At 40.0% G+C, this 19,649-nt stretch overlaps 3 protein-coding genes across 4 annotated transcripts in view; 1 reads left to right on the forward strand and 2 right to left on the reverse strand.

The window, feature by feature from the left end:
* Positions 1-1,345, reverse strand: part of LOC107680462 (golgin subfamily A member 6-like protein 4) — a 9,479-nt gene extending 8,134 nt beyond the window's left edge. Inside the window, exons 1-2 of the mRNA XM_016476347.1 lie at positions 1,262-1,345; positions 990-1,081 (exon numbers count right to left, since the gene is read on the reverse strand). Of these exons, the coding sequence (XP_016331833.1) occupies positions 990-1,081; positions 1,262-1,345 (176 nt within the window). The remainder of the gene's footprint in view (positions 1-989; positions 1,082-1,261) is intronic.
* A 5,316-nt stretch (positions 1,346-6,661) lies between these two features.
* On the reverse strand, positions 6,662-8,048 carry LOC107680552 (putative golgin subfamily A member 6-like protein 19). The gene is made up of 5 exons (XM_016476487.1): positions 7,864-8,048; positions 7,608-7,743; positions 7,280-7,485; positions 7,071-7,164; positions 6,662-6,960 (listed from the first exon to the last, which is right to left on the reverse strand). Exons 1-5 carry the CDS (start codon positions 8,025-8,027, stop codon positions 6,847-6,849), a joined length of 714 nt encoding a protein of 237 aa, XP_016331973.1. The 5' UTR covers positions 8,028-8,048; the 3' UTR covers positions 6,662-6,846.
* A 4,444-nt stretch (positions 8,049-12,492) lies between these two features.
* The window catches only part of LOC107680551 (thrombospondin-4-like), a 16,067-nt gene continuing 8,910 nt past the window's right edge, over positions 12,493-19,649 (forward strand). For both annotated transcript variants that reach the window (XM_016476485.1, XM_016476486.1), the window contains exons 1-9: positions 12,493-12,568; positions 14,841-14,914; positions 15,561-15,612; positions 15,704-15,855; positions 17,422-17,559; positions 17,649-17,723; positions 18,207-18,359; positions 18,436-18,540; positions 18,625-18,732. In XM_016476485.1, coding sequence (XP_016331971.1) covers positions 12,493-12,568; positions 14,841-14,914; positions 15,561-15,612; positions 15,704-15,855; positions 17,422-17,559; positions 17,649-17,723; positions 18,207-18,359; positions 18,436-18,540; positions 18,625-18,732 — 933 coding nt within the window. The remainder of the gene's footprint in view (positions 12,569-14,840; positions 14,915-15,560; positions 15,613-15,703; positions 15,856-17,421; positions 17,560-17,648; positions 17,724-18,206; positions 18,360-18,435; positions 18,541-18,624; positions 18,733-19,649) is intronic.

Raw genomic sequence — 19,649 nt, forward strand, 5'->3', positions numbered from 1 at the left:
TTTTTTTATTTGTGAACTGATGTTCAGCTGTTATTTTTAATAGTCAACTTATTTTCGAGTCATCATCATAAAAGCTCTGTAAACACTGCCACAGACACGAAGATATATCTTACATTTCATCACGCTGAATGCTCACTAAAAACCGACGCAGTCATCACGTTTTCAGACCATTTCTAGTTTTATTTCGACGTGACACAAAGTAGTGGTATCTAAGCGGGAGAGTTGTTTACTTACTTTATAATTAGTCAATAACGCCATCATTTTCTTGATTCAGGCCGAGAGCTTGCACAAAACAAGAGGCAGGATTTATCGCACGAACCAGTCACATTCAATCATAACCGATCATATCCAATTATAGAGCGATGGAGGCATTGCCTCCTCTCACGTGACTTTCCCCCATTCATTCTTTATTACAACTCAGAAAAGTCACAGTATGCTATGGGGTCTCTGCTGAAAGTCTATGGACTGAAGAGAGGCAATTAAGGGGGAAGTCGTGACCTAATGGTTAGAGAGTCAGACTCATAACCCATAGGTTGCGGGTTCGAGTCTCGTACTGGCAGGGATTGTAGGTGGGGGGAGTGAATGTACAGCGCTCTCTCCCACCTTCAATACCACGACTGAGGTGCCCTTGAGCAAGGCACCGAAGCCCCAACTGCTCCCCCGGGCGCCGCAGCAAAAATAGCTGCCCACTGCTCCGGGTGTGTGTTCACTGCTGTGTGTGTGCACTTTGGATGGAATAAATGCAGAGCACTAATTCTGAGTGTGGGTCACCACCACTTCACTTCATTTACAAATACATAAAACATTTAGCCTAATAATCAAGCCTGTAGAAAATCCAAAGGTAGCAAATGATTTCTTTATTATCAGATAAGATACACTGAATTAAATAATAGCCAAATAAATAAATGAGAACAGGTTGCTGATTAAGCTCCCGTCGAGGCACCATACATGAAGGCTCCACAGCTCCAGCCGGTAATGCCAAATCATACCTTTCGCTTGCGAGAGAAGGTTCCTCCTCAGCGGAATGGGCCACAGGGCTGCTGCTGAGAGCTGCACTAGCTCTGGGGACCAGGCCTGGTTCCTCCAGAGTGGGGCCATTAGGAGGAGAGAGCACTTGGTCTACCTGACCCGCCTGATGACCTGAGGAATCAGGGCGATCGGGGGAAACGCATATAGGCGAGCACGGGGCCAGTCATGGGCCAGAGCATCTCGCTGTATCGAGAAGTATGTTGGGCAGTGAGGCAAAGAGGTCGACCTCTACCCTCTCCAAGACTGACCAGATCTCTTGAACCGTTTGAGGGTGTAGCGCCCATTCGCCCGGTGCTACCTTGCCTCTGGACAGCATGTCTGCACCAAGGTTCAATCTGCCTGGCACAAGAACCGCCCTTAACGAGAGGAGTTCTTTCTGTGCCCAAAAAAGGAGGCTACGAGCCATCCAGTAAAGAGTGTGTGACCTGAGACCGTCATGCTATCCGACCGGACCAAGACGTGGTGCCCTTTTAAGGTTGGAAGGAAGGTATTCAGGGCTAAGAAAACCGCCAACATTTCTAGGCAGTTGATATGCAGGCATTGCGCCGGGGCTGACCAGGAGCCCGAACGCCGGATTGCCCTCCAACAGGGCGCCCCAACCCGAGTTGGATGCGTCCGTTGTGACTACCTTCCTTCTGTAAGTCAGGCCTAACCCCGTTCCTGTTTGGAACAGGCGAGAGGTCACCAGGGGGACCCTGACAGGAAGCCACCCCAGGCGTGGAACGCGGGCTTTGAACCAAAACTGAAGGGGCCGCATGTGAAGCAGGCCCAGAGGAATTACAGAGGTGGCAGCCGCCATAAGGCCGAGCAACCTCTGAAAAACCTTTAGAGGGCGTGTCGTCCTCGGTTTGAGAGACGCCACCAATTGCTGAATAGTCAGGGATCGTACTGCCGTAATGCATACCCGCATTTGGGCGGGGTCTAAAATTGTTCCCAAAAAGACAGCTCGCTGTCTGGGAAACACCTGACTCTTGTGCGTGTTGATGATCAACCCGAGGCGCTCTAAGTGGCACGGGGGCGCTGAGCCGACGTGACACCGCTCGAACCCGCTGCTCCGTTTTCTCTTAGGAGAGAAAGGAAACGTGAGAGCTGAGCGAGGGGGACCGCCTTCCTGAAAAAAGGCGATCCGCGAGCGGAGAAGGGAAAGACTCATACTCTCGCAATGGGAGCATGAGCCGTCAGTGAGCACAGCCTCTGCATGGGCGCTGCCAAAACAGGCGACGCACTCACTGTGCCCGTCCGTCTCATGCAAGGGATCCTTGCATGAGCCACACTCGTGGTGCGACATTTGCAACAACGCGCGTTGAAATTTGCTCTCAGTCTTGCTCTTCGAGAGCCGGATGGCCACAGGGAATCCTCGCTGCAGGAGCGTCGAGCAGAGCTGGAGCTTCTTCTTCCTCCGATTCTTCTTGGCTTCTTCCAGAGTCAGCAAAGAGATGATCCTCGTTGCTGAAGGAGAATGATCTGATGAATGGCGCTTTGAGCCAACTTATATAGGGGTCGGCTCCGCCCTTTCTAGTGGGCTAAAGCACCATTGGTTTGTACAGCTACATAAATGTGAACAAATCAGGCTTCACTACAGAGTAAAACAGGAGTTTTCCCCCTTAGCGACTCACGCAACGGGAGAGACCGTTCGAAAGGGAACTAGTTGACTCTGCTCCACAGCTAATGTCAGTGTAGTGTTGTGTTTATCTGCACTAGAGGGCGCTGTGAGCAGCAGGTTGAGCAGCAGAGCTGATACTTGCGGCTCTCGCCGGGTTCAGTGGCGGCGCCTGTAATCCAAGCTACTGGGAGGCTGAGGCTGGCGGATTGCTTGAGCTCAGGGCTTCTGGACTGCAGTGGACTATGTCAATCGGGTGTCCGCACTAAGTTCGGTGTCGATATGGTGCTCCTGGGGGAGCTCGGGACCACCAGGTCATAAGGAGGGGTGAACCGGCCCAGGTCGGAGACGGAGCAGGTCAAAGCCCCCGTGTCGATCAGTAGTGGGATCGCGCCTGTGAATAGACACTGCAGTGCAGACTGAGCGATACAGCGAGACCCAGGCTTTTTACATAGGATATCAATCTATTCTATATAGAGTAATACAATCAGATACAACAATACTTTCTCAAATATCTAAAAAAAACTTATTTCCTATTGAACTGTCACCAACTGAACTGCAGCGGTCAAACTATTTCAAATATAGTGAATTAAGCTACAAACTCGATCATAACGTACAATGTTTCAATCTAACACATATTTTGAGGTGCAGCTCGTCGTATTAATGGAGTGTTTTAGGTTACTAGTTAGCAGGAAAACTGCTTACCTCACCTGAATAGCCTATGTTGGTAGATGTGTTGGATGTTATCTTTGGAGTGGAAATGTTTAAATTTTATTTGTAAACATCATATTTTCTTTTTTTTTCACTTATAATGCCACAAAACTAGCACTAATCCAGTAGTACTGACAGTGTCAAAACATGGCTGAAGGAGGAACAGACAAACCGATTTAACTGAGTGAGTTATTTACACTGGAACCGCTCCGATTGATTCAAACTCGTGAGTTTGATCATTCAGTTCAAGCGATTCACTTATTGTGACATAAACTTGTACACAGTCACTAGTAGTTGAACTTGAATATGTGATATGTTAAATCGAGTGCAACATTTTGAAATATGATAGGCAACCTTTCATTGCATCTAATGTTGTAGGGCTAATTTTTGCTCGCATTCTTTGTGATTTATTAAATGGCATACTGACGAGCAAAATATGATTTTTACTTCATATTTTTTAACACTGCATTTGTAACTTAATTTTATTGACATTAGTAACTGTAATCAAATTAGGCGACATAAATTTAAAATGTAACGCATTGCATTATTGCATTATCGGAAAAGTAATTAGAATACAGTAACAGTTTACTGTGTAATGCTTTATACCCAACTTTGTTCATTTTCGAATTTTGACATTGCTTGTAGTGATTTTAAAAAGCACGTGTAGTGATGGGTGAAATGGAGCTTTTCAAAACTCAGAATCAGTTACCATTGTGCCGCAAATGATTCACTGTTTTGAAGAGCTCCAATCGGATTGCGAATTAATTGATTCAGATTGGAACTACAGAGCACGGATTGCGAATCGTTTGATTCAGATCGGAACTTCGGAGTGTGGAGCGCGAATCATTTGATTCAGATCGGGATTTCAGAGTGTGGATCCAAGATTGGTAATTCGAAGCATCGCGAATCATTTGATTTAGATCGGAGATTGGGAGTTCGGAGCACAGATCGCAAATCTTTTGATTTGGATTGAAACTTTGGAGCACGGATCTCTAATCAATTACTTCAAATATGTGGTGCGTTCCAAATGTCGCCCTCCGATGGACACTGAAAACAATCATGTTGAAAACAATCAACAATCAATCATATTGAAGGGTCGTTCCAAACTGAAGTGCTCAAACTGGCCACTTCAAAAGGCTCTTCGGAATGAAGGATTTCGAAGGCTACAACTGATGGATACTTCGGGCCCCCATGATCCTTTGCACAAGGAAGTTGTTTGGTGTCACACCCTGTGTTCCAATCGGAAGGACTTGGCTTTTAAAGGATTAGGATAACCAAATGGAACACAGTGGGACTTCGGAGCCCATATCGCAAATCTTTTGATTCAGATCGGAACTTCAGAGCACGGATCCCGAATCATTTGATTCTGATCGGTACTTTGGAGCATCGGAATCATTTGATTTAGATCTGAATTGAATGATCATGATTGAATGATTCACGATCCACACCGGAGCGTGGAGCGCAAACCATTTGATTCAGATTGTGACTTTGGTGCGGGTTCACGAATCATTTGATTCAGATCGGGGCTTCAGAGCGGCTTCGCAAATCTTTTATTTCTTTTTTATTCGCTAAACAGTAGAAAACATCAAAGGCAGTACAGTTATAAAAACAAAACAAAAAGAAAGATTGTATTGTACAAAAACAATGGTTAAACTATGATTGGTGTAGAATGGTTAATTTGTGGTTTCCATGTACTTGTCTAAATAAACTCTGCCCAGCAGGCACCTGACGTCTATGTAACGTCAGGTTGACGTTGGACATCACGTCAGACAGACGTTGCATTTTGGTTGAAAATAAAAATCGGGTTGACGTCAATTTGACGTTGACTTATCATTGGATTTTGGTTACACAACCAAAAACAACAAAATATCAACGTCAGCTGACATCGGTATTGGACATCAATTTAACATTGACATTAGACGTTGAATTTACATAAAATTTTGGTCACCCGACGTCGCAACCACAATTTTACCAAATATCAACGTCTTATGACGTTGTGTGCCTGCTCGGTGAATAGACAAAAGAGAGGTTTAGAGCCTGATTTTTTTTTTGTATGTGAAATTTAGCTAGCAGGAAACACAAATTAATTGTTATATTTTCTTATATTCTCTTTTGAGTACTCAAACAATTCAAAGAAAGCATCTTTAAAACAGAAAGAAAAGTCACTTACAAAAGGAGATCGGATGAACATAAAAAAATCCGACCAAAATTTCTCTGTGGGACTGTGGGTTCATATGTCAACCAAATGAAACAAGAATTTTGAACTTGGCTTAATCCGATGTTCAGATTTTTGTTCTACAAATATATGCAAATTAGTTTAATTAGCTAGATAATGCCATTTTTAAGTATAACATTTGCATATTTAAACATTGTATTTTAAATCAGAAAATTTTAAACACAAATGTAATGTAATACAAAATAAGTTTTGTGATTCTTGATGCGATCAGTCAGCTGGGGAAGTTAGCTCTGTTCATTTTTAACCTGTTCACCTGGAGTGTCTTGCCTTCCATAACTTTCAGGCTGACTAGTGTTTCAAAGTATCCTTCCTTCCTAAAAAAAATATTATAACAAAAATGTTAATCTCAATTAAAATCAACCTTTTAATCTCCATACAGCAGCTTTTGGATTTGCCTCATCTTTGAAGTTTGCATCATTGATTTGAAACAATCTCTAGTGTATAAAGCACTATAATAATAAAGGTGTTTTGACTTGAACCTGATCATTATATCATTTCTTTATTGCAACATACGCACATTAAGCAAAATCCACTAGACAGCAAATATCACACTGATGTTATGATTCTTAAAAATTAATTAATATTTTTAACCTTGAAGAATAAATTCAAAAATGTTATTAATAATGATACACTGACATGTATTCAAGATGTAAGAAAATGTTATAACTTATACATTATGTGCCATGCGGTTTTTTTAAAAGAATGTCTTAGATGTGTGTGGTTTTAATACACATTGAAAGAAATTACTACACAAATGCTTTTATTATTTTTTTATTATTATTTGATCTTACCGATATCTAATATGTCTATCTACTACTACTATCAATTATCTACTAGTTTCTTACAAATATCTAAGATGTCTATCTACTACTACTATCAATTATCTGCTAATATCTACTAATATCTAAGATGTCTATCCACAACTACTATCAATTATCTACTAATATCTTACCAATATCTAAGAGGTCTATCTACTACTACTATCAATTATCTGCTAATATCTACTAATATCTAAGATGTCTATCCACAACTACTATCAATTATCTACTAATATCTTACCAATATCTAAGAGGTCTATCTACTACTATCAATTATTCACTAATATTTTACCAAAATCTAAGATGTCTATCTACTATCAATTATCTTCCTAATATCTAAGTTGCCTAAGGGTTATTGTTTTTTTTGTTTGCACAGTGGGTACTGGAGGTTTTTCTTCTCGGTGGAGGATGACAGGGCACTGGAGAAGGCCGTGGAGGAGCTCGGAGGCGAATTATTCCACAAAGTGAGCGTATAAATCCTCCTTTGTCTTCTTGGTTTCCACTGGTTCCTCTCTCTTTCTTATCTTCTTCGGAGGCTGGCTACGTGGCATCAGCTTTTTTCCGGTCTGCAATAAAGACGTGATAACTTAGCATCACACTATTGATTAACATTACAATATTTGATAAGCAAGACAAAAGAATTGGATATGTATTGCTGGTTCTGTGTGCCACTCACCAGTTTCACTGAATGAGAAAGTGCTCTCTCCTGTCTTCTCTGCCTCCGTTCTTCTAATAAAGCTTCACGCCTAATACGTTTCTGTTCCTGTTCCCTGTGAAAGAGAGAAAGCAGGCAAGAGGTTTTAAAGAACCACTCAATTTCTGCAGTTTTAAGAAAGCTATAACCGCTGATGATCATCATGTCAGCTATGTATTTCTATACCTTACCTGATTTCATAATGTTTGCAAATCCGCTTTTGTATTTTGCAGAGCCTCTCAGCTGGCATGTTTTCGATCAAATCCAGAGAGTCAGAAATCCAGTCCTCCAACTGGAGCAGTATCATCAATGGATACGCAGGGCTGTTGGCCTGCTCCCCATAGCTCGCTTGGACCTTCGCAAGCTCCTCACACAACTGTTCGGTCTTTGTCCATATCTGGTGAGACAGAAACAAAATGATGAGATCAAATGTGACCGAGATCAACTGCACAGTCTCTTATTACATTCAGATGCTTGCGAGGGTGGGGCCGCTTTAAACAGGACACGTTGTGCACTTACTTTCATTCTCCTTGAGTCCTTGACATTATTTATCATCTCCACTTCTGCTTTGACTTTGTTTTTTTTCTCCTGCTCTTCTTCAATGCAGAGAGCCATGCTCTGTATCTCCTCCTCCATGCGGTCTGCATTCTTTTTACTGGAGAAAACCCACACAAGACAAAACTCAGAGCGTCAAACGCTGTTTCTGTGTCTTTGGGTTTCCTCAGATTAGAGACTATTAAGAAATCAATCCCATGGTTGGGTACAAGAAACTTACAGCTTTTCCTTCTCATCCTCATAGTACTTGAGTACCTCGTTGTTTTCCTCATTTAGGGACATGAAATTCACATACTCCCACGTAAATTTTTCAAGGTCCTCTGAGCTTTGTTTGTTGCCCTCTTCCTCACGCTCTTCACGCTCCCGGTCTTCCTTCAAATGCATCTCTTCAATTTCAATCGTGTCTTGAACACGATAGATTTTTCTGTAACAGAGATGGTTATGAATAATAGGATCCGAAGCAGCATCTTCACTGTTGGGATGAGCAGGAATGGAAACGCTATAATTGTGCATACTGACATGACAGTGCTTACCTTAGAAGAGCTTTTTCCTTTTCTTCTAATTTTAGCCTCTTCGAAAATGAATCCTGAGCCCTGAAACATGACAACATGATAATAAACACCTGGCAATCAGAAGTTTATAAATTGAAACTGCGTTATTTACGATGACCACAAAAGCATGGCTTCAAGATTTAACAGTGATGTAGAAATAATTACTTTTGCTCGTTCTTCAAAGGATTCGAGTCACGGAAAGAGGCTTCATAATTGGCCCAGTCTTGTTTTGCTCCGAGCTCTATTTGGGACATTTCTCTGTCCTCCATAGAAGCGCGTTGGGCCCAAGTATGCAGGATCTCCATTTTATGTATTGTATCAAGCTGAGAATGGAACAGAGAAAGAAATTAGAAGAGTACAGATGAAAAACCCCATCCACACAATTTCCAAGAGTAGTGGGTATTTCATATTACATACATAATTTGAACTGGAATAAGAAAAATATACAAAATTGGCTTACTTTACAGCGACCACTTTGTAAAACCTCAGCTTTGTATGCTGAGATGGGTTGAAACACTGCCCTCCGCACGCTGAGCGGCGGAAGACAGGTTTCGCTTCGGGCCCCTGTTGGTCGCGTTCCTGAGGCGGGGCGTTCCTGTTGTCCCTCTCTAATGAACAACCTGACTTCTTCCCCTGTTTTGTCCTCCCTGCATCGGAGCCCAAAGATCAGAAATTGTTCTTCAGCACTGAGACTGGATCCATTCACCTTCTTCTGAGGCGGTGGGTGTGGATGCAATTCTGCATAACATCACATTTATGTCATGTTAGTATGGCTCTCATGAAGGAACTTGTGTTTACGTCATACTCATGCCATAGGCCTATGTTTTGAATTCAAATGTAGCAAACCGGTTTCAGACTGTTTGAGCAGCTCACCTCTGGCAAGTGAAGTACTATGGATGGTCGGAAGCTTGACAGCCTGCATTTGGCTGGAGATTGTGGTGTTTTCGCTCACAGTAATGATGTTCTGGTGAGCGCTGACACATGTTTGGTGCATGAGCTTGCGAAATTTGTTACAGTACATTTTCAGATCTAAAAGGGTAGACTGCAACAATCTGAAAAGTACAACTGTATGATCTGAAATATTACCCAGATCAGAAAACTCTACTACTGTTTTGTGCTTGTCGAGATATGATTTAAAACTGCACTGAACAATGATCGTACACTGAATGATAATGCAGATTCACAATCAGACACTGATGTGGAATCAAGGCTTAATTCAAAATTGTACGCCGTTTCAAAACTGATCAAAAGCTGACTGAAGCAAAAATCGTATACCGACACTAAAGCGTGTATACTGAAGCAACGAGTCAAAATGAGGGTTTTGTGATCAAGGCAGGCCACAAGTTCTAAAAGCCACCAGTGCAGTGACGTCACAGTTAGAAAGAATTCACGCAGCAGCGCCGCGGATAATAAGATTCGCAATAGAACTCTGTTTGTTTTGTTTTAAAAATTGAAACAACTTATGTTCATATGATTGCCACATGCAGCCCAGGAGAGTAATCTAAATTACTTGTAAAAATGTATTAATCTTCTGCGTCTGCGCTCATGCAAATACAAATACTGACCGAATCTTGTCTCTTAAATTACAAGACAACATCCTGTGCCATTCACAGCGAGTCAGTTTATACGAATCTAGTTTCATTGATTTGAAAGGATATTACTGGAGTTTATTAAACATCTTTTGATAGCCTACAGTAGCCTAAGGACGTTTTGGCTCTGTTTGGCAGGTGTTAAAAACATGCAGTGTGACAGCATTATTGTTTAATAAAGGTATACTTTAATAAAAGTAATTCGAGAATCCACATTTTGATCGTTTGCTCTTACAATTCCAGCAACTTAACCGCTGCAAAAACATAAAATAGCAAGCACAAAACAAACAAACGCGATTTTCCGTTGCTGTAGCTATTATTTTGGACAATGTTTATTCACATCACTTTTACGTAAAATAAACCAAAATCAAATATCATACCGCTAAATGTTAATACCACTTCTCAAACTTTACATTTGAGTTGGTTTATTCGGGCAGATGTACACCGAAGTTATAGCGTTCATTTGTGCTCAGGAATTTAAGAAAAACAATTAAAGAACGTCACATAAATCGCAGGTAAGTGTCTACATTACATTTTCTTCTTTTTGTGTGTTTTCAGAGATGAGATTAATAACATATTTTTTAATATAGTGACCAACATATTTGCAACATAGTATCAAAAGAAGATCTGAGGTATAAATGCATGTAAAATAATTGTATGGCCAATAATTATTATAATATCTAAAATAATTGTGCATTATGCAGTAATTTCAGATAGTAACACCTACTTTGTTTTACCTAACAAAAGTGTTCATATTATGCAGTATAGGAGCTATTGAGGCATGTCATGACAATATACAGTATGTCTTTACAATGGGATTCTGCCAGTAGACTAGCTACATTTAGGCTTAACATTTTTTACTGGGTCTTAAAAAGGTCTTTAAAAAGTCTTAAATTTACCATCATAAACCAACTTTTCAGTTGTAATCTGCCTTCTTCACTATACAGTATAGTTGACACTTGCCTCAATGTGATGTGTTCAATGTAAGGCCATGTGTGTTGAATCTGAATTATTATTTTTTTTTAAATAAGATGACACTGGAATTTTAAGTTGGAGGACATAACCTGATTAACTGTATGCTAGATTTGTGTTTGATATGTTCTTGGAGTATCAACAGAAGATCTGTTAATGCTAATTTTTAAGCCAATTAGATTTCAGTGAAACATCTTTTAAAGTGATTAGTGATCTCTGTACATGAAGTCTGATGATTTGTGAGCACACATTTGTTTGCTTGCCTTTGAGCCATTGCTGACCTTTCACCTTGACCCCAGAATAGAAGTGCTCATGACCCAGGAACAATGATCACTTCATTCCTGTGCATGAGGTTTTTAGATTAAAAGATGCATTTTAAATGGACACCCTTGCATGAAAAATACATTTCAATAAAACCCAGAGAATCCATTAATTCTCAGAACATCAACGTGCATTTTCCTGTAAATGGAAACATTCAAAAACAAAAGACCTTCTGAGGAAAATGTTTAGCTGTTTAGTTTTCTTCCCTGTGTCATTCCCAAAAATGCTGAAAACCACCAGACTGAGACTTCTGTGTTTGTTTTTCCAGAAGAGCTCATGGTGAGAGAGGCGAGTTCAGCAGAACAGCACAAGACCTCAAGGTGCGCCACATGTAGCTCTGGGGTCTGCAAGCTGGAATTCAGCCCGCATCTGTGGATGCAATTATCAGCAAACAAGACTTGCTACATTGAACGCACCAACCCAAAAGTGCAGAGGACATCTATGATGTAAGAGTTCTGGACTGAATTCAAATAGAGTAGAATAAAGAAGCTTTTTTAAAATAGTTTATTTTTTTATAATTGGCCATGCAAGATCAAACATTATATAGTGCTGTGATTTATTTTTAATGGGGGAATAAATAAAGCAAAATCTTTTTTGGCAACACTAAAACTTTTCTATAATAAAAAACTTAATATTTTATTAGGCCTACTGGATACAGTAATCAAACTAATACACTAGCAGCCAAAAGTGTGGACTGAATTTGTTTCCTGCGACCTGTAGGATTATGCTTTAAATCTGTTTTGCAGACAACTATACATTGTGCTCACATAGGAATTTCTTGTCAAACTTTTTTTTTTTTTTAACAAATGGGCTGAATAGTGAAGGACAAGCAGCCAAAAAGTGTTCAGCATGCATGGAAACTCCAGTGTTGTTTAAAAAGCATCCCAGGATGCACCTCATGAAGCCGGCTGAGACAATGACTGGACTGTGCAGAGCTGGAATCTACACAAAAAGCTGCTACTTTGAAGAAGCCAAAATGTAATGCTCCACTATTATTCTAAAATGTGTAAAATAGTAATACTATTTTTAGGCACTTTTATAACATTTTATAAAATCATATTTCTTCCCGTTTTCAAAGTGGAGCTGTAATGTTGTTCTTGTCTTTTTAATGGTCATTTTAGGGTTTTATGTGTTATGTTGTTCAAATGCAGAGAGCCCTTCTGGCTATACTTATGAAACAGTGTTTAATGTTTGGCTCTGTTTACTTACATTGATTACATGTGTGTTTGTGTGTCTGTTGTTGTGTGTGTGTGTGTGTGTGTGATTACAATTCAAGACTGTTACACGTGAACCTTGTGAAAGGTGTGATCTGTGAAGAGCCAGACTGCAGATGACGTCAGTGACGTGGTATAAAAGCATTAGAGACACAGACACGCTCAGAAGCTCGGCTCTGTCGTCCTCCTCCCCTCACTCAGCATGCTGTGGACTCTCCTGTTCAGCTGCAGCTTGTATCTGCACGGCGCTCTGGTTTCTGCTCAAGGAGTATCCAGAGGTGAGTTGACTTATGCACATTTGCATTCACTTACTGTGACATTCATAAATATTTAAGGTTTGCACACTTCTTGCACAATGAACTTCTATTACTTGACCATAAAATGTCTGCTTTTGTTATATCTTGGACATATCCAGGACTTTAAAAATATGTTTATAACGAAGGACTTTTGTTTATTAAGTTTATTAACATCTTCACTAGAAAGTGCTTTACAGAAAGGATACAATATACACTCAAACAGATTATTATTGGTCTAACTCTCTAAAGTGCACTGCAAGATTGTTCCAGAGAGAATATTCATATTTATATTTTTCTGGATTATATATAATGTCCATGTTTGCCCCTTCCTAAATGAACAACTTTATTTTTATTCAAATAATTTTTTACAAAGCTCTTAAAAAGGTTTAAGCTAAGAATCTTTTAACAGATGCTGTTTGACGTGTAAGATGAGAACCTGTCATGTGGGCAGATTTTGGTATGTTTTAAAACACGTAACAACACTGCTGAAGAGAACATTTACGTTCTACAGCTGCAGTATAAAGACCAACATTTTAAGTGGCCCACCAGGCAAGATGAATAACTGATAAACTGAGCTTATGGAAGCCTGGAATGCATATGGAAAACACTGATGCCGCTAATGGAAAGAGCACACTTCCCTTCTGTCTGTCTGGACTGCCCTCTGGGGAGGGGAACCTCTGACAGAAGCCCCTCCTGTTACATTTAGAACTTGGATTTTTTATTCTTTTAATTAATTTGACCACAATCATTAGTGGGGAAAAGCGAAACCTGAGCTTTACTGGGACCCTAACCTCAGCTCTAGAGCTAAGAAAGAAATGCACTCAGGTTGATTTGATAATTCTAGTGTTGCTACTCCTGTGGCTCATAAAACCAGCTTCATAAATCACAACTGCAACAGTTTATCTGCTGTCATAACAACATGTTCATGAACCCATGAGATTAATCAAACTGAAGCATGCTATTTGGATTACATGTTATGGTCATGCCTAAACACAGAAAACAGGATCCAACATTAGCCCTTGCCAAGGCAACAGACTTGGACTGGGCTTTGCTATTCACAAACACACCGCATAAACAATCGAAGTGAGTGAGTTCTTGGCAAATTACTCTAATACATTTCCTGACTGATATAATGTCAGATGCTGACAAATCATCCACAGGCCTGGCAGGAAAAGTCATTATATTTTGAGCTTAGCTTTATATGCATTAATCATGAAACCGTCCTGTTGTTTGTATGTAGGCCTAGTTTACAGTTCACACAGTCTTAAAGGGAAAGTTCGCCCAAAAATGAATATTCTAGGTTTTTCACCCTTATGTCATTCCAAATCTGTATGACCGTATTTCTTCTGCAAAAGAAAGATATTTAGCAGATTGTCTGAGGTGTTCCAAAAATAACAATACACGGTACGCGGCAGTCCAGAGTGTCTAGTTCATTCTCAATGGTAGACATGCGGAAAGCGGCAAAAGGCGGGCGGTTTCGCTGGCGGCGCGGAGGCAGAGCGCAAATCACACCTCATAAAATCCTGCGCTTCCACGAGCACTGCGCTTCGAGGCAGGCGCCGCCAAAGATAAAAATATTTAATCTTTTTGTGAGCGGCAGCGGCAGCCGCGTCGGTTTCAACCAATCAGTGAACAGATTAACAACCATGACCGCATCAATACGATTTTTTTTCTTTTTTGCATTTCCAGCAAAGCCCTGTGCCTGGGATGCATTGTTTAGGCTCAATTAATCTTCTCAATTTTCCTTTAAAATTATATTTCATTCAAATACTTACTTCAATCATGACCTCACAGGTAATAATGCTCTTTAGGCAAATCATCAAAAACAACTTCACTTGTGCCAAACGAAAAAAAAAGGTAAATAATGACAACAATTAATGACAGAATGACACAAACACAAATTTCCGTTATGTTTTATTTAGTTTTTAGTAAATGCAAAGGTGATGTTGACAATTGTAACTATGGCAACGTCCGCTCTGAGACCGCAACGCGACCACCGCCTCACTGCACAAAACGCTTCCACTACAAGAGAAAGCGGCAGCCGCGCGGCGATTCCACCGCTTGCCGCGTCCCGTGTAAAAGGGCATTAAAAGTATCATAAAAGTGCTTCATGCTGTATTTTGAGCCATTAGAAAGCTGTAAACAGAACGAATCTGAATACATTATTGCTGAAATTCTTGACTTGAAGTAAATGGTAAGGGGAATTCAGCATGTTGCTATAAATCATCTTTCTGATTCTACATTGTTACTACAGATGGAGAGATTATCAAACAGATTAAAGGCACAAACCAGGAGCTTGCTGAAATCAAAGAACTGCTGAAACAACAGGTAAATCATCTAAAATACTGAAAAATATGGAAGAGGATGCCATTGCATGTTCTCGGGTAAAATGATTTTGCATAAAACTTCGAGAAGGGTCTAGCTGCAGCCTTGCACTTGCACTCTCAGACTTGCATTCTCAGACTTGCACTCTCAGACACTTGCGCTTCCGCTAGCGACGTCACTTGCAGTCTTTTATTTTTTTTATTTTGTTCTATTTATTGATTACTTTTTGTTTGAATCTCTCAACATTTTACAACAGTATAGCCAGGTGGTGAAGACAAGACAAAATAAACTAAATTACAATGTCACTTGCAATCTTCACTTGCACTCTCTGCTACCTGCGACGTCACTTGCAATCGACAGAAATCGTGCGTGTGGCCAATGGGAACAAGACGCTGTGGTGATTAAATGATTAAAACTAATTTAGTACTATAACATACAGGGTCCTGCAAGAAAAAGACAAGACCCGCAAATCCGTGGCCACAGCAAAGTCTGAGAGTGCAAGTGCAAGGCTGCAGCCAGACCCTCTTGAAAACTTCTGCTATCCACTCACACACAAAAATATTTTCATAACATTCCAGCCTGTTAAAGACCTAAAGCACATTTTAGTTCTTATACATTTTTACATAATACTGAACTCTTTGCTTTATAGATACAGGAAATTGTTTTCCTGAAGAACACAGTTATGGAGTGTGAAGCCTGTGGTGAGGAATTCTAAGCTTATGATTGCATTAGATTCATAACTGAGAGTGTATCTGCTAAAAGTTGCATATTTTTTCTCTCATGTCCCGCTAGGCATGAGACCAGTAGATCCTATAGAGCCGTCATGTGTTCCCAACCCCTGCCATCTTGGTGTGGAATGCATAATGACTCCCAGCGGTGTGAAGTGTGGTCCGTGTCCAGAGGGCATGACAGGAAATGGAACTCACTGTACAGATGTTGATGAGGTGAGTGGGCTGTCTGAGATGAATTAGGGTGAATTCCAGTCAGAAGTGAGCATCCCTATGCCATATGCTTGTCCTATTACCATGAATGGGAGAAAGTGCAATGCGCAAATATGGTGGAACAATCCTGAAAAGTGGAATCAAGTGGAAAAGTCCCCCTTTTAAGATGATCACTATTTTATATTTTATCCAATGGTATATAATAATAAATAAATCAATTAGAAATAAGCTATGTTTAAGGTAATATTAAGTGAAGTACATTTTAGACACAATATTGACTTTTTTATTTTTTTCGATCGTTTTATTTGGTTTATTCTGCTAATGAAAATAGTTCCAAACAGAGTGACAGCAGAACTGTTGCGTCTCTGATCAACATAGTGGTGTTTCGTTTCTAAATTACATTTTTTGAATGAATCAGATGAGTCGGTGATTCAATGACCCATTAAAAAAAGAACATTCACTTGCTTCATTCCTGAAGGAATCAGCTGTACTGAACAAATCGTTTGAATGAACCAATCAATGATTCACTTATTAAGACAGCACTAGGTGCCACCAACTGCCAGTTTTAGTTTCATAGGTAAAGTATAATTGCATTTTTTCAACATGTCATATTTCTGTATTCAATGTTTTATATTTAAAACATGAATCTCATTAATTTCAATCATTAATTTTTTCCTTTATTATGATAAGACAGATCATAGCTGACAAGAAGCTATGTGGGAGAGAGAGAGGGGGGTGTGATCGGGAAAGGTCCTCCCGTTGGAATTTGAAATCGGGACACCCATAACGCATATGCGCTGTATGTCGGCACGCTGCCCACAAGGCTATCAGCACCAACAATAACACTTTAGTTTGATAATCCACATTCTACTATATGCAACTATACACTGTGTGCACAATTATTAGGCAAGTGATGATTTTGACCATATCATCTAACTGTTAGTCTGGTAATAGTCTAATAAGAGTGTAGTGAGAGTTAATTGACATTAATTGATAGTTGCAAAGGTACTTAATGTAAAAGTGGACTATGGAAAAAGTGTAATCCAGATATATAATTTGTACTTCTGACATGACAACTCTCGGAGGGATTGGCATGGTAATGTACATGACAATGTTAATGTATTTGGTCTTGGCGGAATAGATCTGCTACGCTGCTGCTGCGGCAGAGCAAGTACCGAGACTTGCTACTGCCAATACATCCACAACATGCTGCTGTGAGCATGTAAGAAATATTGCTGCTGCAAATATAACATACATGAAATAACCCCCATATAGCATACATAAATCACCTCGTAGCAGATCTATACAGGTGGAGCTGGGGAAGGTGGAGGGTTTCTGAAGCAAGCTGCGACTGCTACGGCAAGCACTAGTCATATATTTGAATATTGAGCAGCGAGCTCATTGGCTACCGATACAGGAGAGAACCAATCAGCTGTGCCATGTGATAATGTCATTAGGTCAGATTGAGTTAGACCTATCGGACTGCGCCATCTAGAGTTTCATGCCAGAACTCTGTATTTGACTGTGGACTAAGATTTTTGTTCTCTACTGTTTCTTTGCTGTGTACAGTGTGCTGTAATGCCATGTCACATGGGGGTGAGATGCATTAACACGTCACCTGGTTTTCGCTGTGGCCCCTGTCCTGCTGGGTACATGGGCCCCCAGGTGCAGGGGGTGGGACTTGCCTATGCATCTGCCAATAAACAGGTATCATTTTTAAATGGGAATCTTTTAATTCAAATACAAGCAATCAATGGATAAAATGTTTGAAATTGAATGTAAATTCTTATATGCAGGTGTGCAAAGACATTAATGAGTGTGAGAACTCAAATGGAGGCTGCGTGGAGAACTCCAACTGTATCAACACACCAGTGAGTGATGCATTATGCTCTGTTAGTCGCAGAACCAGAGCACCATCTGTTCTGGTTCGCAAACCAAAAAATGGCTCTGTTCTGATACACTGTAAAAAGGGACTTCTGCCAGTAGTAGCAGTACCTTACCCTAAAATGACTTTTATGCCTGAATGAGGTCATATTAAGGAATATTTTGGCTTGAATAAAACCAGTTAATTTCGATAACTTAAAATCGGCCTTAAAATCTTCAGCCTTAGGCAGATGCTAACATGGGCAGCTTGAGTTATATGCCCTTATCCTTAAAACTGTGAACATAACTGTGTAAGATAACAAAAAAAGGACCAAGACTGAATGAAATACTGATTACAGATTTGATATTATGTTGGATCAACACACCATAAAATGGTCTACAACATTTGAGAAATGGATTCATATCAGTCAGTTGGAACATCATTCTTTCCATTCTCCTTGTTTATGTGAGTCATTGTGTGTCCATGGCAGGGCTCTTTTCGCTGTGGCCACTGCAAGACTGGTTTTGTTGGGGATCAGGTGAAAGGCTGCAAACCTGAGCGGGCCTGTGGTAATGGTCAGCCCAATCCTTGCCATGCCAGTGCAGAATGCATTGTTCACCGTGATGGACAGATTGAATGCGCAGTAAGTCAATGATCATACAGTATTTCACACATGAAACACATGATCTACATGGTCAAACTGATATAATCTGTTTTAGTGTGGAGTTGGATGGGCTGGGAATGGATACTTATGTGGATCGGACACTGATATTGATGGCTTCCCTGATGAAAAACTGGAATGTTTGGAAAGAAACTGTGCAAAGGTAAAACATAAAAACAAGTATTAAAAATGAAAAAGTACTAAAACATTCTCTCAGTGGTGAGATCTCAATAAAACGGTTTTCTAGGACAACTGCCTCACCGTTCCAAACTCTGGCCAAGAGGACGCAGACAAGGATAAAATCGGTGATGCATGTGATGATGATGCAGATGGAGATGGGATACTGAACACAGAGGTCAGAGGTCACAACACCACCTTTATTAAAGGCAGTGTTATAATATCACCATATATAAGTAATCAAAATCCTGAATGTGAAGTGCACAGGAGACTCAGCTCCTTTTCCTTGTCTTCTCTATATACGATATGCGTGGGGAAAAAAAAGGTCTTAGAAGGAAATCTTAGAAGGTTGCTTCCTACCTTTTGGAACAGACTTTATGTTGGGATTATGATCAATTCTGTGTAGCGTCTGGACCAATCAAAAACACAATTTTTCATTTGATTTAACAAATCAGTTATTCATTAGATTAACAAATCGTCACAGTCCCCTCACCCAATAAACTGGGTGCCAGGATGCCTGCAACGACACCAGGCCCCCCTGGTCCCCATGGCAACTAATGCTGATATCACTGGTTTTATGACCCACAGGAATGATTATTCATATTTCCCCATGAGCTGATTCGCTACAGCTGTCTAGGGAGGCAGCTCACTAAGATATTAAGAACTAGGGGTGGGCGATATAACCAAAATCTTATATCGGGATATGAGTAATTTTATTTCACTGTAACGATATATATCACAATATAGTTATTTTTGTTTCAAATAAGGTCTTTAAGATATTACCATTTTTGATACCATAGAAATGTCATAATTCTTGTCATCAGTGTCAATATCACAAAAAACTAATACTAGCCTAAATTAAAAAAAAAACTCACTGAAGACAAGTAAACAGTCAGCGATTACATAAGAGTAAGAAACTAATTACAAGCAATTGGACAAAAAACTACAGTAGAACAAATAACTAAGAAATGATTCATACATTGTGTAATCGAATGAATAAAAACACTGCATATTCTTCACTAAGTAAATTAAATATATATTTCTTATTAAAGTTACAAAAGTGATTTAGTCAAGAGCAGTGAGAGATTTTCTGTC

The sequence above is a fragment of the Sinocyclocheilus anshuiensis genome, unplaced genomic scaffold, assembly GCF_001515605.1.
Source record: "Sinocyclocheilus anshuiensis isolate Anshui unplaced genomic scaffold, SAMN03320099.WGS_v1.1 scaffold308, whole genome shotgun sequence".
NCBI classification, from domain to species: Eukaryota; Metazoa; Chordata; class Actinopteri; order Cypriniformes; family Cyprinidae; genus Sinocyclocheilus; species Sinocyclocheilus anshuiensis.